The following is a 19762-nucleotide window of genomic DNA, read 5'->3' as shown; positions in this document are numbered from 1 at the left end:
AAAAAATGCATTCCTTATTACTTTGCAAATTGAGCCTTCTGAACTATTTTACTTTTAAATATCACGTTCCTTATTGGAGAAAGTAGGATGTTTGTGTCTTTTCTTCACAGCATTTTATAACTGTTGTTGCTTTACACTTCATGTTTATTTCTGCCTGTAGGTAAACTTATTTTCCATGATTGGCCTCTTGTTTGACAGCTTTTACTGTCTAATTACAATTTGAAAAGTTGAGAATATAATGTAGGGTCATATATGTCTTCCTTATTTCTGTAACTGCTTTTTTTTCCCCCTTCCTAAAGTAAGTTGAACAGGTTTAAATACACAAACTAGTAATGCATAATGAACTTTTCTACCTTCCAGCAATTGCTCCTATGGGAATTTGGCACTTCAGACTCATTTAAATTGTTTAATTTTATCTATTTTTAGTTTATGTTTGTGTTGGTTAGTTATAATTTCTGCAAAGTGTAGAAACAAAAAATTATAAAGTCATACAATCCAGGTAAACCAAATTAAGCTATAATTTCTTTGTAAATGCAACCAATCACAGTTTTTCCAGTTAGCTCATTTGTTTCTGTGTAATGATGCTGTGCCATCACAATTGAAGAAAATGTGTATATGCTATTGTTTATAATCAGTCATGCTCAGATCCCTGGGGCAAATTTTTGAAATGGTCCGCATGAGTGTGTCTCTTCTTACCCATGTCAGAAGTTGCTCATTGCCTTCTTGCCATCTCCTGTCTGCTCTGCACTCCTCACTGTGTTATCATCCCATGTCCTTAACATTCTTTCTGCTTACATTGTGTGATGATCAACTTGTATTGCTGAGAAGACAGATTTAGCTTTACTTAGCAGTACAATGATTCCAATTCCAATGCTATCCATATCCAAAGAAAGAACTATGGAGTCTGAATACAGATCAAAGTGTGCTATTTCACTTTTTTCTTTTGTTTTTTTTTTCTTTCTCCTTTTTCCTTTTATTGTTTTTTTAACAACATGTCTAATGTGTAAACAATGATTGTAAATATGATTGTAAATGTGTACATGATTATAAATGTGTAAATATGATTGTACATGTATAACCTATATCAGATTGTTTGCTGTCTTGAGGGGCAATGAGAGGAAAGGAGGGAGGGGAAAAAAATGAAACTCAAAATCTTATAAAAATTAATGTTAAAAACTCTTTACAGGAAAAAAAATAAAATACTATTGGGGGGCACATTCTTCTATCCTGATATGCTGACCTCATTTAACATTTTTATCAAGGAAGAATCTTTTGCAGACAGTCAAAAAATAATAAGAAAAAATTTTAGAGGCAGATAAACCTTGCAACAATAGTACTGTCCACCAATAGGACTAATTTCCAAGCATTTCTGTTTTAACATATTAAAAAAATGAAATCTTTGTATCCATGCATAAAAGGGCTAAATTCACAAATTATCAGTTTTCTACAAGCTGACCCCTCTAATGGTTATTCAGCTAGCATACTTTCATTCATTTTATTTTTTACTAACAATAATAATAGCTAATATTTATATAAAGTATGAAATATTTTATATGAAACTCCAATATGACATGTAAGGATGTATTTATTCAGTTTTCTCTCTTTGTGCTTTACCCTGGAGCCAAATATAATTCAAGTAGATAAATGTTTAAGTATTTTGTTCAAGTTGAAAAGCAGTGTAGAATAGTGATATAGAGTTGACCTGATGATTCATTTAACCTTTTGTGCCTTAGGCAAATCTCTAAAACTGTAATGTTGCAAAAGTTGCCCTTGTAGATTGGGAGAGGAAATCTCCAGTTCAAACAAATTAAGTATTGGAAGCACTGTGAATAAAAAGGCATAATTAAGTAGGTCTATCCCTCAAGGATCTTACAGTTTATCATATGGGTGGTAATACATGGTAAGAAAAGCAAATATTTACATGTACATTAAAATTTTCAAGGTATTTTAAATACATTGCCTCAGTCAACCCTCATATAGCAACCTTATGAAAGATTACTGGTATTGTCCCCATTTTGTAGATGAAGAAAGAAGCTCAGAAAGATTATGACTTTCACACAATAAATCTAGTAAGTAAAAGGCTGATGGTGTTTTATAACTTGGAGGGGGAGGGGAATCAAAAGAGAATCCTCTCATACACTGGTAGGAGTTGGTTAGCATTTCTGAGCTTCTCAGAAGTCTCCTTAATAATAGAGCAGCTGATAAGAAGTCATTCACAATGGAAAGATTCAGAGACCCATTTACATTATAATATTTTCACTTATATTACCTGTTATTTATAAATAAATATCAGATAATTTGAGAATCATAGTATAATGACTCAAGAGCTGTTTTGGAAGCAAGGAATAACTTGAATTAGGTCCTTCCTCTGATACTGGCTGTGTGGCACTGAGAAAGTCACCTAAATTCTCAGTATTCGAGAAATTGTTTGACATTTGCAGAGGTGCTACATGAATTCCTTACATATAGAGCTTCTTCTGTTTTTTGTATTTGTATCCTACAGGTATGATAAATGCTTGTTGACTGACTTGAAGTGTTTCTTGATCCCCATCTCTAATTTAAGAAAAAGAGAATACTAACAGCTGATAACATGGCTTAGAGGCCATGAAGTTTAACTCCCCTCATTTTACGAATGAAAAAAACTGAGGCACAAGGAAATGATGTGCTATCCCCCAGATTTCATTAGTATCTGAAGAAGGATTTGAATCCAGGTCTTCTTGACACCAAATTTAGTGCCAAATCCATTACACCATGTTTTAGTGATTTATACTAACGACTTCATGGTATCATTCTTCAACAAGGTGACTCACCAAAACTTTACCCATTACATTGTAACATGGAAAATAATTAATAGCTATTAATTATTAAGAATCAGCAATAAGTATTGAACATGCTTTTTTTAAGGGCATAAGGAGCAATTTCTTTCTAATTTGCAAATCTTATGAACAAACAGATTTGTTCTGAAATTCCAGTTATGTGTTTCTTTTGTTATCTTTTTAGGTGGCATCTTTAGCTGGACCTGGAGGACAAGTTGAAATAGAGCAAAACTTTCTTAACAATAAATTGAAGACAATCACAGCTTATTTTGGTGATTTGATTCGAAGAACAGCATCTGAAATACCAGTTAAAAATGACTTAAAAGAAGGAAGCATAGAGTAGCAACTAAATTGTCATTACAGTCAGACAACTTCCATTTTATTCCTCTATCCATCATGAATTCTTTTTGGCAACCAGGAGTCTATTTCTACCATATAAAATAGTTTGACTCTTTTACGTGCTGTTGTCATTAATAATTTTGAGATAACTTAGTAGATACTGAGAATTCATTGGAATCTTCTTAATGTAAAGAAGGTCGATTTGCCTGTGTACCTCACAGATATATACTTACAGTATGTTTAAGTTTTTTTTTCTGCTTTTGTTTAGCAGCCTTTTATTTTTTTAATCAGTATTTTAAATGCAGTGTTAAAGCTGATTTTTTTTTTTTTTTTTGTTACTACAGGTTTTTTAAAAGTTTTTTTTGGATTTTTTTTTTTTTGGAGGGGGTTAATTACACTGACCAGAAAAACTGATTTTATTATTTAAATTGTGTCAAGATGCCCATTCATAAGCAAGTGAAAATTATCTTTAAATCAGTTGATTAAAATGTAAAATGTTGGTGGGTGAGGGAGAATATTTTAAATAATGGAAGTATTGCTGTGTCCTAATATTTCAATGTCAACTTTTCAAACATCTTCCAATTATAAATAAAATATTCCATCTACAGTTGTTCTTTCTTATTAATTTCTCATGGTAAAACAAATGCAGGGGAAATTTTGGTCTTCACAAAAAATCAGTACCAAAGAAGAATTAACTAGCAGAGAATTATTTATAAAATATCACAGCAAAGAATAGAGACCATTATGGTCATTCAACAAATACTTATAATTTACTAGGTTCTAGGCTCCATGATAATTGCTACCAAGAAAGGCCAAAATAATTAGTCCATGCCAATTGCAACGGAAAAGTAATAAATTGTGTATATAACATAAATATGTATACACACAGAGAGAAAAGTCCCCTACAGAAGGTGAGATTTCAACTGAATTCTAGACAAAGCTAAGAATACAACATGGAGGTCAGGGAAAGAATTCGGGTGGGGGGGAAGAGTGAAGAGTGGGGAGGGAGAGAAGCTAGTGAAACAAATAGTCAAGAGAGAAAGTGTCATATATAAGGAACATTAAGTAGACCTACATAGCTGAATCATAATGTACGTGGAAAAGAAGACAACTAAAAAGGTAAGAAGTGGGTGAGTTGGAAAGAGCTTTGAATTCCTAATAGAGATCTTAATATTTCATTCTGGAGGAAATGACCACTGAAATGGGAAGAAAAGCAATTGTTGGCGATATTCCAGCTGAGAGACAAGAGCCTGAGGCTGTATATCTGAGAGTGGGGATATATACACAATGTTGTATAAGGTAAAACCAACAAGATTTGGCAATAGGTTGTGAAGGATGAAATCGAAGGCTATAAGTGTGGGTGATAAAATAATATAGGATTTCAGAAGGGGGAATCAAAACAACAAGCCTATATTAAGTACCTACTATGTACCAGACACATTGGGGAAATGAAGGAAGGCAAAAAACAGTGCCTTCTCCCAAGGAGCAACTATAAACAGACAGTATGCATTGGTGATAGTCACAGAAAGGACGAGCTTAAGGGCCATCAGAAATGACTTACTGCTAAAGAGAGTCATCCAAGATTGAAAAATAAGTGATTTGCAGGGTACTTGAAAGAAACTACGATGTAATAAGACTGGAAGGCATAAGGCCAGGTTATGAAGGATATTGCAGGCCAAATAGGATTTTTTAAAAAATTTTTTATTTGATTCTCGCAACTACCCTGTGAAGTTGGTGCTTCCTAGGTTTTCAAGTTTTATGTCCTAAAATGTGGTACCTCATACTGGTACTATATGTCTAATTGATAGTGTCAGAATCATCTTCCTCTCACTGAACACTATGCTTCTAGGGTGGCCTAAAATTCGATTAACTTTTTAAAAATTATAACCTAATGCTTGATTATTGAGTTTGTAGTTCACTAATTTGTCAATCATTGGTCTTTAGGGCATTCCATGAGATACTTCCCTCCAGATCAGCCAAGTTTATTATTTTATTGTCAAATTAATTCAAAAAATAGGAAATTACATAATACTATCAGATAATACAAAGTTCAAAAATGAAAAATAAACTACATTATGCTGAAATGAACCATAGCTGACAAAACACTGTCATAATCAGTTATAAATGTATATGTTCCAAACGTCTGACATGGCTTCCAAATTCATGAAGAAAACATCTGACTATCAAGAAGATTACAGACAATAAAATAGTAGTGACAAGAGATAATGTCCTGCTATCAATTTTAGATAAGGAAAATAAAAGAGAAAATACTGAGCTGAAAAAAGTTAGAAAAACTACAATTTAAAGACAACATCTAAATGGGACAAAATAAAAGACATGTTTCTCTGTAGAAATAGAGCTTATACAAAAATTGTCCATATTCTAGGGCATAGAGATTGCAAACAGAAAAAGGTAGAAATAGTCATACATTCTTTACACACCATAATGCAATAAAACTAGAAATTGGTTCAGGGACACAAATAAAATATACAGACCCAATTGGAGATCTAAGAATGGAATCTTAATGAGCAAGTCAAAAACATCATAGAAATAATATCTAGTAAAAAAAAATTGAGGGGCAGCTACATGGTGCAATGGATAGTGTCAAATCTGGAGTCAGAAAGACTAATAGAGTTCAAATCTGGACTCGTACATTATGTGACCATGAGCAAGTCACTTAACTCTTCCTCAGTTTTCTCATTTATAAAATGAGCTAGGAGTAGCCGTGGTGCGGTGGACAAGAGCACCAGCCCTGAATTCAGGAGGACCTGAATTCAAATGTGACCTCAGACACTTAACACTTCCTACCTGTGTGACCCTGGGCAAATCACTTAACCCCAATTGCCTCAGGAAAAAATAAAATAAAATGAGCTAGAGAAGGAACTGTATCCTAAATAAGTTACTGAGCTCCCCAGTGTCTTTGCCAAGAAAACACAAATTGGGTAACAGAGTTGGACATGACTGAAAAATGAACAACAAAAAGAATATGATAATGATGAAACAACATACTAAATTTTATAGGATTCAGTTAGTGCATACATTAAAAAAATAGAAAAGGGAGGTTAATGAACTAAATATGCATTTATTAAATCAGAAAATAAAAAACTAAATAAACCTAGAACAAGTTCAAAAGAGGAAATATTAAATCAGAAAGAAGAGAAATTGAAAACAAATTCAGAAATGATAAATGATTTTAAAAACAGTTATTTAAAGATTAATAAAATTTATAAACCTTTAGCTAATCTGATTAAAAAGAAGAAAATCAAATTAATGAAATAGCAAATGAGTGAGATGAAATCTGATGGGGGGAGAAGGGAGGAAATAGATTAAAAAGAATATTCAGAATATATTGTACAGTTAAATGCCAACAAAACGACATAAAAGAAGTAGCGTAATTCCTTCAAAAAATAGGAAATACTTAAACAAGATCAGAAGACCAGATAAAAGTCCTAAATAAATCGATCTCTAAAAAGAAATCAATCTACCTACAAAATAAATGTTTGGCTGGGGAGTGGGGGTTGGGGTGGAGAAGGGAGGAACCTTTTGGTATTGACAGTCATAGGATAATTCTACCAAACTTCTAAGTAACAGAATCCACTTTTCACAAGTTAATCTCAAAAACTGAGAAAGAATCCTTTTATGAGACAACTATGGTCCTAATACCTAATCCTTGGAAAATAAGATACAAAAAAAAAAGCTGTAGGTCAACATCATTAATTATTCATTCTTGAAGATACAATCTAGATGGTGGAATAAAGCAGTAATTCACCTAAACTATCCCAAATTCACCTCTAAACAACTATGAATTAACAACTCAAAATGAATTTTGGGAGAGCAGAACCAACAAAAGAAAGGAGTAAAAAAAATTTCCAGCTCCAGATCTGTTTCACTTAGGTAGAGAACATCCAGTGCAAAAAGTGTTTGGGCAAGCCAGCAACAAGTCATGCCCCAGCATAGCAGGACAGCTCCATGGGTGGAGTAAGACAAGCTACGGTCACTTTGGCGGTAGATGAGGGAGAAGGCAGTGAAGGAGATTCTGCTTCCATCCAAGTCAATCCTGTGTCTAAAGACCAAGAATAAAGACTAAAGATTTTTGCTTATCCTGACTCCGGCTGATTTCTAAGGTATCCTGGGTGCTAGCATGGTCGTCACAAATTTGTAACATATAATCCAGTGGAATATGAAAAGTGGGATAGAATAAAGACTAAATATGGTAAATGCTATACCAAAGTGTTACTGTTGTTACACAAGCTTCTCACAGAGCATAGGTCATTATTTGTCCAAATGCCTTTAGAAGTTGTTTTAATTCCTTTAGATATCTGGGCCTTCAATGAAAAGTTGGAAGAATGAAGAAGTAATTTACCTTTATGGTAACGCTGTGCTACCATAAAAATATGGGGCATACAAATTTAATGTCACAAATTGTCACTTTCCCAACATAATCTTTGATGTTTTCTCTGACCTATTCCTAGTACTGAATCCCTCTTACCACTTCATTGCTACCTCCTTGAGATTTGTCTTTCTATTGAAATGTGGCTTGATATGGTATGTTATCCCTTTTTTAATAACAACTTTCACCATTCCCTTTTCCTTCAGAATGATTCTTTCCCTCAAGCTATTTTAATCACCCTAAGGTAGTTGTGTCACAGAGATTTTTTTTGTCAAAGCACTCCATTAGTCATAATTTTTAACGATGTGTCCCCAATCTGTATATATTTACTTATTTATAAAATTATGTATATTTATTACTACACTAAAATTATGTTTATTATAAAGCTTATGCAAAAAAAGACATTTTTAAAGGATGAGATATGGATGAAATAATGTTTGATGCTAGAATTAGTGGAAACCATTACAATTTAATTAGTGTGAAAGATGAATTGGTTGGGGTGGGGGGTGGGGGAGGTGGAGAGTCTTAAAGTAGGTGGACCAATTAGGAAGGAGACTATTGTAATAAGCCAGTTGAAAGGGGCTGGGAAATAGAGACCTGAGCTTAGCTATGTGATAGCTGTCTTCGTGGAGAAAAGGGAACTGATGGAGATTTGGGGGGTAAAAATGGCAAAAATTTAAAAGAGATTGAATGTAGGGGAGGGATAAGGGGAAAAGAAAAGTTGAGGATGCCTAATGATAAGATTATGAGAACCCAGGGAAAGGCGTTACCTTTAATAATACCAGGAAAGCTTGATGGGGGAGTGGGGGTGGAGAGGGGGGATTTGGAGTAAAGATGATGTAATGACACCAGAGGTGCAGATCACAATCCACCCATATCATCTTGTTGACTTGCTCTGTCCTATCCAAAATCAAGAGGTGATTAGTCACCTCCAGGTGAACTGGATTTTCTTGGGGAAACGATTACTTTACCAAAACCTATCTCTTTTAATGTGGGCGTCCCTCTAGTGATATTTTCTTTGGCTGAGTGATACAATACCATAATCTCCAAAGAATTAAGGTTCCGAGCCTTGCCACCATTCATAGGAAATCTAGAGATCACAATTGAAATGGGTAGGCTTCAACATATTACAAATAACAAAAGATTCCATTTTTCTTAAACTAAGCATATAATTCTAATCTATCCTTTAGAATTATCATCTCTCTTTCAAAGTGCTAGCACACATAGATAAGAATTGCACAGGAAAAGTGTCATAAAGGATACCATCATTGAAGTGTTTGATTGGAAAGAAAGGTGTACTTATCTTGTAATGAGATTAAAGGAAAATCAATGATCAGTTCATGCTATTTGTTGCTATTTGCAATAAATATACATATATTTTTAATGTTTATTAAATTAACAAGGTAGTAACAAAATTGTCCTGTTTGATTGTTTCCATCTGAACTTCTTTTTGTTTTCTTTTATGTATTTTTGTAGTTATATTAATCTTTTTTTTTTTTTTTTCATCTCTATCACCTCTCAGTAAGTCTTCCCCACACAGCCAAGCTCAAACCCTCATCACCTCTTACTTGGACTATTTAGGTAACCTTCAAGTCGATCTCTCTCTACCTCCAATAAATCTTTCACTCAGCAGCTAAAGGTTTTTTGTTGTGTGTTTTGGATATTTTTTAATATAAGTCTAACCTCCTTATCCTAATTCAATGACTTTCTATTACCTTCAGGATCAAATATAAAGTTCTCTGTTTGGCATTTAAAGTTCTTCATTTCTTTATTTTTTCCTACCTTTCCAATCCTCTTATACTTGACTTCCCTGCATGCTTTCTACAATCCAATCATACTGATCTATTTACTATTCCTCACATAAGACACTTTCTTTCATCTCCAAAAGTTTCCACTATCTTTTCATGTGTAGAATGCTCCCCATTTTCTCCTCTATTGCCTAGTTTTTCAGGCTTCCTTCAATTCAAAGCCCAGCTTCTACAGGAGATCTTTCCTAGGAGACACTACCTATTAGTACCTCTTCTCTGAGATTACTATCCTTTGATCTTTCTACTCCATTTATATCTTAAATACTATCTATATGTTTTCTCTCCCAATTGGAACTCCATAAAGTTGAGATCTATTTCTGCCTTTCTTTGTTAATTCATTGCTTAGCATAAAGCCTGACACATAGTAAGTGCTGTTGATTTTTTATCAGCTGATTACTTCCACTTTTTTTTTTTTACCTCAGTCAATTAGAATACCTTCTCAGCAAGATGAATTCACTAAGCAATTTACTCAACAAAACTGGCTTATCTTGGGTTTTTGTTTTGTTTTTGGTGAAGCAATTAGAGTTAAGTGAGGTGCCCAAGGTCACAGTTAGCAAGTGTTAAAGTATCTGAGGTTGGAATTTGAACTTAAGTCCTCCTGACTTTAGGGCTGGTACTCTATGCACTCTACCATCTAGTTGTCTCCCTTGCTTATCTTTAGGAGTCTCTTCTTTCCTCCCTCCCTCCTTCCCTCCTTCCCTTCCTTCATCCCTTCCTCCCTCCCTCCCTCCTTTCCTTCCTCGCTCCCTGCCTCCTTTCCTCCCTTCCTTCCTTCCTTCCTTCCTTCCCTCCTCCCTCCCCTTCCCTCCTTCCTTCCTCCCTTCCCTCCCTCCCTTCCTTCCTTCCTTCTTCCCTTCCTTCCTTCCTCCCTCCCTCCCTTCTTCCCTCCCTCCCTTCCAGTTTTGGGGCATGTTTGCTACACAAGAATTAAATTAACTATGGCAATCCTTGAACTCCAATCTCACTTTAATTCCTTTAGAAATTAGAGACTTCCCCTGCCAACAATATCTTTTGCATTCACTTCTATGGAATCAACTTGTAGATGAAGAACTCCAATAATGTTTTAAAGCAATTGTGTTTGACACATTTAAGCTGTATTTTGACATGTTTCTTGTATTTGTGAAGTAACAAAGGTCCTCTCATATGTGGGTATCTTAAATCTACTTCGGATTGAAGGCATATTGTGGAGTAGTTTCTACTGAAAGTCATAGGTCATGAACTCCCACCAATATTTTGCTGTTGTCTTCAATTGTTATATTACTGTTTCTCCATGTAACGTATGGCCAATGAAAATCAAGAAACCTGAACTGATTACTTGAAAAAGGATGGTAACTTTCCCCCTACTTCTCTCTAGCAACCAAATTCTGAACTCTCCACAAATATAAGCTTTATAAGCAACAGTCAGATTGATAGAGATGCGTCTATTTTATATTGTGTTGTCTCCAGAAAGAAATAATTTTAATTGTTTTGTGCCATAACTGGTGGGACATATCTTTTTAAGAGACAGTGAAAAATGAAAATATAATAAACAAGCAGTAAATTATGAAAAGACAAGATAGATGATTTCAGAAAAGCCTAGACAAACCTAAACTGATGCTGGATGAAATGAACGGGAAAACATTGTACATAGTAACAAGATTATGTGATGATCAACCATGACAGACTTAGCTCTTCTCAGCAATACAACAATTCAAGACAATTCCAATATGGAAAATGTTATTTTCATCCAGAAGGAGAACTATGGAGACTGAATGTAGATTGAAGCAGTTTTTATTTTGTGTTTGCTTTTTCTTTCTTATGTTTTTGTCTCTTTTGTTCTGATTTTTTTTACAACATGACTTATATGAAAAAAATGTTTAAAATGATTGTACATATATAACTTCTTTCAGATTGCTTGTTATCTTGGGGAGAAAGGAGGTAAGGGAGGGAGAGAGAAAAAAATTTGGAATTGAAAATCATCTTTTTGGAAAAATAAAATACTATTGAGAAAAAAAAAAGACAAATTATAATATGTATAAATATTCCAGATGTGATGAAAAGTGCCTCTCTGAGACATTGGATATCATTAAGTGAATAGTAGTTACAATGATAATCAACAAAGTTGTTTTGCAAATATATAAAAACTTTCTCTTTTGGAATCCAGAATATTTTTTTAAGTAGCAAACATTGAGAAACCATATTTTAAACATAAAGAATCTGAAGCCAGTGCTTTTGATGTAAAACCGTAAGACCACTAACAAACTGATAAAAGGAATTCCATCTTCTCACCGATCTCAACCATCCTTACTTCCAAGGAAACCATGATCCTTAAAGTATCCCTATCATGCCTTCTCTTTAAATCAGAGGTTCTTAATCTTTTGTCATGGACTATGTGTCACACATATATCATGAAACATGTGAGTCTCTTTGGTACTCTGATAAAACTTAATGGATATCTTCTAATAATATTTGGATAAATTTTCTCTGTCAGAAAATATCTCAAAGATTCTCATCACAAATAGCCTCACCAGAATAAATGCAAGTACTATAGTTTCATTTCAGGAGTTTTTATACCCAATGCAGTGATCTCAGCTTTAATAACACTTCCTTTCTCTACTCATTTTCATTTACACAGCATTTCTCCTTTTTTGTCTGTGAGAACAGCAACATCCAGTCAGTATTAGCTTTCTCATACAATATCCAAATTCACTATTAGCATAAGTCTTTACATAAGATTTTCCAATTTAGTTTTTAAAATATTAAATTACATAGAAATATCAAATTCCTCTAATGAGGAAGTGTTGGCATACATATTTTTAAATGGAAAAATTTATCAAAAATTGTTGTATTTTCATAGCCCTGATAAGGTCAGTATCAGTACTAAGTAAAGTTCTGGTTTTTAGTTTACTTCCTAATTTTCCCCTACTCTGTGCAATTTACACTTCAAAAAGAGAATGTAAGGACTTTTAAAAATGTACTGTTTGCAATTTTATGGGTGATTCCTTTCACTGTACAGTCCCAGACTCTTAATCATGCTTAACCCAACCCACCTTCCTACCATGCTTTTCTGTGGCTACTTTGTTCCTATGATCACGTCTTCCCAATGGAACCTTTCTACTTCTTGCTTTAGGAAATGTAGGCAAATCAATATTACTATAGTCAACTACAGTATGGCTATACTTGCTACCCCATGATTTTTCAAAGCAAAATAGTTTTTCTTTAAAACCAGTCCCTTAGATATGTTGTCTTCTCCTCTCAGATGAAAAGATTCTAAGGACCAGTGTAGGATTTGGAGTAAAAAAGACATGGGTTCAAGTTCAGACTCTGACTCTTATTAGTTGTGTGTTCCTGGACAAATCATTTATATTCTAATCTAACTTTCTAAAGCCCATAAGTTGAACAGAAAGTATATTGGTGAAAAAGATTCCCTCACTGGGAGATCCCTACCCTTATATAAAAAGAGGAAAAAAGATGTAGAGAGTCAGGACTAACTTCTTCTATTGGCATACTAAACATTTTTTATAATACTTGGCATATACTGAGCCTTCATAAATTATTTTTCATTCATTTATTCATGTTTTTATTCAAGTAGTACTATATTATGTATAAAGAGACAATTAGAGAATCTCACAATCAGAAAGCATTATTTCCTTCATGTAAACCTTTTTTTTCACAAGCTGCCTGCAATAACTGCAATAACAAAATTAACATATTGCTTAATGTTCACCATAAAGCACCACCATAAAAATAAATAAACAAATAAAATAATAAAATAAAATAAATTTAAAATTAAAATAAATAAATAAAACACTATTTTTGAATCCAGTAAAAGCCCACAAACCAGTCTTCTCATCTTCATTTTTAGATCAAATTCTTGCTAATTCTGTAATATTACTAATATTATAGGATTGAGATGAGATATGATATAGCATAGCAGTGGTTCTCAAAGTATGGTCTAGAAAATCCTGGGGATCTCTGAAACCCTTTTAGAGGGTCTCCAAATTCAAAAATAGTTTTTATTTCCAATATGGTAAATGTCTATAAATACAATCCAGATAAACAAAAACTCTTTGGAGAGATCCTCAATCATTTTTAATAGGATAAAGATACTGAAAACAAAAGTTTGAGAACCACTGGCATAAAAGCACCATGTGCCTGAACTGGAAATCTTTAGAGGACCTATATTATCCTTTGACACTATCCATAGTAAAATTATCCTTTTGAGGTACAATAATCTAACTTTCTGTCTTACTCACAGATGACCCAAAATTGAGTCCATAAATAATATGAGCTAGAGGTCCTGATATAAGAGAAATAATTTGATTTCATAGGTATATTGGTGGGATGAAACTTAAGATTGAGTTCTGGCTCTGAAAGGGTGTACTTTATTCAAAAAGAATAGGGTAAGTAAGGTAAAGGGGAAGAGTTGTCAAGGAGTAGCAATAGTATATATTGAGAAGGGTAAACTCATGTAATGAAATGCAGGGATCAGAGAAGGAAACATGACAGTGTATTTGGATAAATATCAGAGGAGGGAGAGAGAGGTGATTTATATATAATTATACAAATTATATGTATCTGAAAGGCCTATGTAAAAACACAGAGAACTCACCAACCAATATAAAGATGATTGGAAGCAAGATGAGGTAACAAAGGTGAGTATAAGAACATGATACTGTAAATATAGTGTTGTAAAAATATTGTGAAGAAAACTGAAGTTCAGAATGAACTGAAGCTAGTGAAAAAGCAACAAAAAACACAAAAAAAGTTCATTTAGCTATATTGGAAGAAAAGGAAGATCAGAGAAATAAAAGAAATTTTGAATGAGGACTATGAAGTAGATAGGTGGCACAACAGATACAGCATCTGACTGGAGTGAGGATCAACTCAAGCTAAAATCTGGCCTCAGACACTTATTATCTTACACTGGGTAAGTCATATAACCTCTGTTTGTCTCAGTTTGCTCATCTTTAAAGTGGGGGAAATAATAGTACTTATTTCCCTGGGTCGCTTAAAAATTTAATTATATAATAATTAGCAGTTTAGCTAATTTAGCTAAATGTCTGATACATATGAAATGTGATGTGTTAGTTAATACCACCATTATACCACCACCACCACCACCACCACCACCACCACTACTACTACTACTACTACCCACCACCAACAATAACAACAAAGAGAAGTCAGAGCTGCTCAGATCTAATTTTCTTTCTATTTTCTCTGCAAAGGAAAATGACAAAACAAAAATTACTCATAAAGACTTGATATCCAAGAAAAGTAAGGAAATAGTAAGAAAATATCTAGCTGTCAATCATCAAGACCATTTGGTATTGGCTAAGAAATAGAGATCAATGGAATAGGTTCACAAGATGCTATAATCAATGACTGTGGTAATCTGGTGTTTGATAAACCTACAGACCCCCAGCTTCTGGGATAAGAACTCACATTTGACAAAAATTGCTGGGAAAATTGGAAAATGACACAAACTAGCCATTGACCAACACCTAACACCCTATATCAAGATAAGGTTGAAATGGGTTCATGATTTAGACATAAAGAGTGATACTATAAACAAATTATAAATAAAGGATAGTCTACCTCTCAGATCTATAGAGAAGGAAAGAATTTATGGCCAGAGAAGAACTAGAAAGTATTATGAAATGCAAAAGTAAATTTTTTTATTATATATTAAATTTAAAAGGTTTTGGTTTTTGTTTTCTTTCTCATTTTTAAAATTTTTTGATCTGTTTTTTCTTGTGCAGCAGGATAAATGTGGAAATATGTTTAGAAGAATTACACATGTTTAACATATATCGGATTACTTGTTGTCTAGGGAAGAGGGCAGGAAGAATAAAGGGAGAAAATTTTGTAACACAAGGTTTTGCAAAGGTGAATGTTGAAAATTGTCTTTGTGAATATTTTGAAAATAAAGAGATATTTAAAAAAAGAAAAAAATATCTACCTATCCTTGATCAATTCAAGTCACTTGGTCCAGATGATAAATTGTAAAAGAACTGATATTCTATGATTGCTAATCCACTCTCAATAATATTTTGTAAGGTCATAGAAAATGACATGTACCATAAGATTAAAGACAAATGCCCTAATTTAAAATAAAGGCTGGAGGGAGCAATACAAATTAGAAGTTGGTGATCTTGACTTCAATTCTTGGGAATATTCTAGCATATATTATTAAGGATATGATTGGTGTCCATCTAGTAAAGAAAGTTGTGATCACACAAAAAATCCCAGTGTGACTTCATCAATAATAGGTTATGTCAAACTAATCACATTTCCTTTTGTAATAGGATTGCTAAATTATTAGACAGTGTGCATATAGTTCTTCAGCTGTGTCCAACTGTTTCAGCTATGTTCATCTCTCTGTGATCCCATTTAGAGTTTTCTTGGCAAAGATACTGAAATGGTTTGCCATTTCCTTCTCCAGTTTATTTTATGAATGAGGAACTGAAGCAAAATTAAATGACTTGTCCAGAGTCACACAACTAGTAACAGTTTGAGGAAGGGTTTTAACTCAATGACTTTTCCTGGGCTCTACCTACTCCATCACCCAACTGCCTGTGCTAATAGTTTATCTATAGTTCATCAACGTTTTCAATAAAGTATCTCATGCTATTCTCATGGAGAACAATAATGACATATTGTGGAATCTAATCCATAAATAGGAACAACCATTTAATCATTAGTTGATAATTAGAATATAATCATTGAAATTAGTCAGATGGATTTAAAACTGATTAGAATATCAGACTTAAGAGTAATTGTTAATGCTTCAATGTTAATATGACAGCAGAACCCTAGGAGAACCTTCATGGGCTCCCATGGCCACTATGTTACTTGACATTTTATCAGTGATTTGTATAAAGGAATAGAAAGCATTCTCATCAAATTTGCAGATAACAAAGCATCTAATGGATATGCTAAGAGGAATATCTACCACTCTGGATGACAGTCAGGATCTAAAATGATCTACATAGATTAAAACATTAGTCTGATTCTAAAAGATAAAATTCAATAAATATAAATGTAAAGTATTTTGTATTTGAGTACAAATACAAAAAAAAAACTTCACAAGTATAAGATGGGGGGGCTATATTTGGTTAGGTAATAGTTGTTCTCAAAGAGATCTAGTAGTTTTGATTGTAAATTCAATCTTAACCAGTCATGATATGGTAGCCAAATAATCTAAGATGATTTAGGACTGCATTTAAATGGAGAGACAATTTTGAGGAGTATGGATATGATATTCCCACTATATTTTGCCCCATCATCTGAAGAATTGTGTTGACTTCTGTCTGCCACTATTTAAGGTTATTGACAAATTGGAGAATGACCAGAAATTAGCAACCAGGATGATAAAACAATATAAGGATTGGTTGAAGGAGCTAGGCATGTTTAGCTTGGAGAAGGAAGATATAAGGAGAACACAATGGCTGTCTTTGATTATTTGAAAGGATGTCATCTGAAGGACAAATTAGACTTATTCTTTAAGCCTCAAAAGGTAGAATCAGAAGCATTGAGTAAAAGTTGCAATAAGGTAAATTTGAGCTCAATATCAGAAAGAGTTTTCTAATTAAAGGAAATCAAAAGTGAAATAGACTACCTAGAAAGGTAATGGGTTCACCTCCTACAAGAATTTTAAACAGGGTGTGAATGACCACTTGTCATATATTTTACAATTGGGAATATTTGGGGGTATGAGAAGTAGTGGCTGCTGAAGTCACTTATAATTCTCAAATCCTGTGATTCTGTAATTGAATAGACTCTCCATGTCTGACCTTCCTAGGAATTATATTCTAATTACCCAAGTCTTTGACCTTTTCCCCTCCAATACTCTTATAATGTCCCTATCTTTACTCAGTGATCCACTCCTCAATTTAGTAAATCTTTAAACATTTGAGTCCCAAATATCCTGATATTTTTATTAGTATCCATTTAAAAATGATGACAATTCAAAATTTATATTTAGTGGAGCAATTATGCAAAACTAAAAATTAATTATATCAATTCAATTCAACAAGTATTTATTAAAACTTTGTGTCAGGCTAAATGCTAGAGATACAAAGAAAGACAGAAACAATCTGTATTTAAGAGGCACAATCTGAAGAGAAAGACAACACGCAAACAATTTTTTGAAAGATATTTACAGAATTAGAAAATCACGAATATAGTCATATATTTTATAACAATAATGAAACAGTAATTATATGTAATTGATATATACCAAATAAAATTGCAAGATTATGTCATTAATTAATTAAGTCAGGCACTGTGCATTTACTGCTATGAGAAAATACCTATGAAAAAATTTGATCTCCTATTTAAACCCCATAAGTAACAAACAAACTAATAATATAGGGAAAGAAGAGATGGTTACTCATTTTTGCAGATGTCTTAATTGTTTACTTTGAGAATTAACTAAAATTAATTTAAATAGTCAATAATTTGAATAAGTAGCAGAATATAAGATAAACCCACAAAAATCACCATGTTCTCTGTATTTTACCAACAAAATCCAGTAGGAAGAGATAGAAAAAGAAATTGTGTTTTAAAAAAAAACTACAGAATATGTAAATTCCTGGAATTCATCAATATACCTATCTTGAGCAAGTAGCAATGGTTAACAAGCTAGACTCAGAATTATGTGGCAGAAGGTCAGGGTTGATTTCCTTTAGGAAATTGCATCTGTATGCTATTACAAAATCTCTCTGATAACAGGCAAATCACCAGAAGTATGTAGTAGTTACCAGGTTTGATAGATTCTGGGAGATCGTCTTCCACTTTACTATACTTACTTTATGACAAGATAGCAAACCACAGTATCACTGATGTCAGGTCAATAGATAGCTGCTTTAGTTCCCTTTAGCAGTCAACCACCATTACTAGTCTGTTCTTCTAACCCTTACAGGATGATCTCTTCCCTCTAACAACATTTGTATATACACATCATTATTCCTTGAAGGACAGACAGCTGCTTCCTCCTTAGAGGACCCTCTAAGAGGACTGCTATTCCTTAGTATACCAGAAAGCACACTATCTTCATATCACCTTACTATCTAAGAAAGTGGGCTCTATCTTATATAGTAGCTGCTACAAAGCATTCACATACACACGCACACACACACACACACACACACACACACACACCGCCTACTATTACCAGTACCACTACCATTACTATTACCACCACAATCACTACTACTATTATTACTACTACTACTACTACTACTACTACTACTACTACTACTACTACTACTACTATTACTACTACTACTACTATTACTACTACTAAATGAAATTTTAAATGCTCCCTCTTACTGAACCCAGAGTTGTAGAATAATTTTATTGTGGAACTGACTCCCATTAGCTCCTAGTGCTATCCTGGTAAATCAGGCTTAGGTGGTTACAAATACTGGCAAGAACTCCCAGATTAACTGGTGTCTTTTCCAAAATTTTGCAGTTCATGATATTACAGTAGTCTGTTTCATTGCCAATACTACTTTACTTTAGTCAGGCAGGAAAGAATAGACATAACAGACAGAAACAACACCAGAGCCATATGCCTATGTTTCATGTTTATCTAGGAAGCAAAAGTAGGACACTACCACTAATTTTAATTCTCCATCTCTCTGTGTCTGTGTCTAATTCTCTCTGTCTCTCTCTGTCTCTGTCTCTCTCTCTCTCTCCTTTCTCTTTCTCTCTCTCTCTCTCTCTCTCTCTCTCTCTCTCTCTCTCTCTCTCTCTCTCTCTCTCTCTCTCTCTCTCTGTGTGTGTGTGTGTGTGTGTGTGTGTATGTGTGTGTGTGTGTCTGTTTCTCTCTATATCTCTGTTTCTCTCTCTATCTTTTTCTACTTCCACTCCTTACCTGTAGACTTACACTTTTTTCTTTCTCCTTCAGTTACAGCCAGGCAGAAATGACAGAAAGTTGTTCCTTCTCTTTCTACTCTAAGATTCTTTTGCCTACTTCTCAGTTCTAATTCAGTATCCTCTCTCCATCATAACATAAACAGACTTGAAACAATAATACTTTCACAAGCTCTGAAATGGGGAATAGGGCCCTTCCATTACAAGTCTTTGCACCTTTCTGGAAGCAGGCTTCTGAGATCTTTCATGTTTCCTAAAAGCAGGACATTTTTTTCTAGGGCCAAACTTCCACTGGTCAGTCTCCCCACTCCACCATTATATTAGATTGTAACTTCCTTAAGATAAGGTATTACATATTATTTATTGTTGTATTTGTCCTTGTATATAATACTTGTAGTAGTAAAATAATAATTTTATTAAATGAATTTGCAATGTGCAATATACTTTGGGAAACAGAACAAAGGAATTTTTTAAAACTTAATAATATTTAATGGGAGGTAAAAAGCAAAGTCATCTTTTTCTTGTACAAGATCTAACAGAAATCC

General features: G+C 33.6%; 1 protein-coding gene across 4 annotated transcripts in view; it reads left to right on the top strand.

Moving 5' to 3' along the window:
- The window catches only part of TGS1 (trimethylguanosine synthase 1), a 53670-nt gene extending 49908 nt beyond the window's left edge, over positions 1-3762 (top strand). For 3 of the 4 annotated variants that reach the window (XM_012541319.3, XM_012541318.3, XM_003759769.4), the window contains one exon: positions 3001-3762. In XM_012541319.3, coding sequence (XP_012396773.1) covers positions 3001-3159 — 159 coding nt within the window. In that variant the 3' untranslated portion in view covers positions 3160-3762. The remainder of the gene's footprint in view (positions 1-3000) is intronic. The other variant, XR_004230947.1, reaches the window with a different exon arrangement.
- The last annotated feature ends 16000 nt before the right edge of the window (positions 3763-19762 follow it).

This window comes from Sarcophilus harrisii, chromosome 1, assembly GCF_902635505.1.
Source record: "Sarcophilus harrisii chromosome 1, mSarHar1.11, whole genome shotgun sequence".
Classification (NCBI taxonomy): Eukaryota; Metazoa; Chordata; class Mammalia; order Dasyuromorphia; family Dasyuridae; genus Sarcophilus; species Sarcophilus harrisii.
Note: the sequence above shows the minus strand (reverse complement) of the source record. Positions and strands in the feature narration are given on the sequence as shown.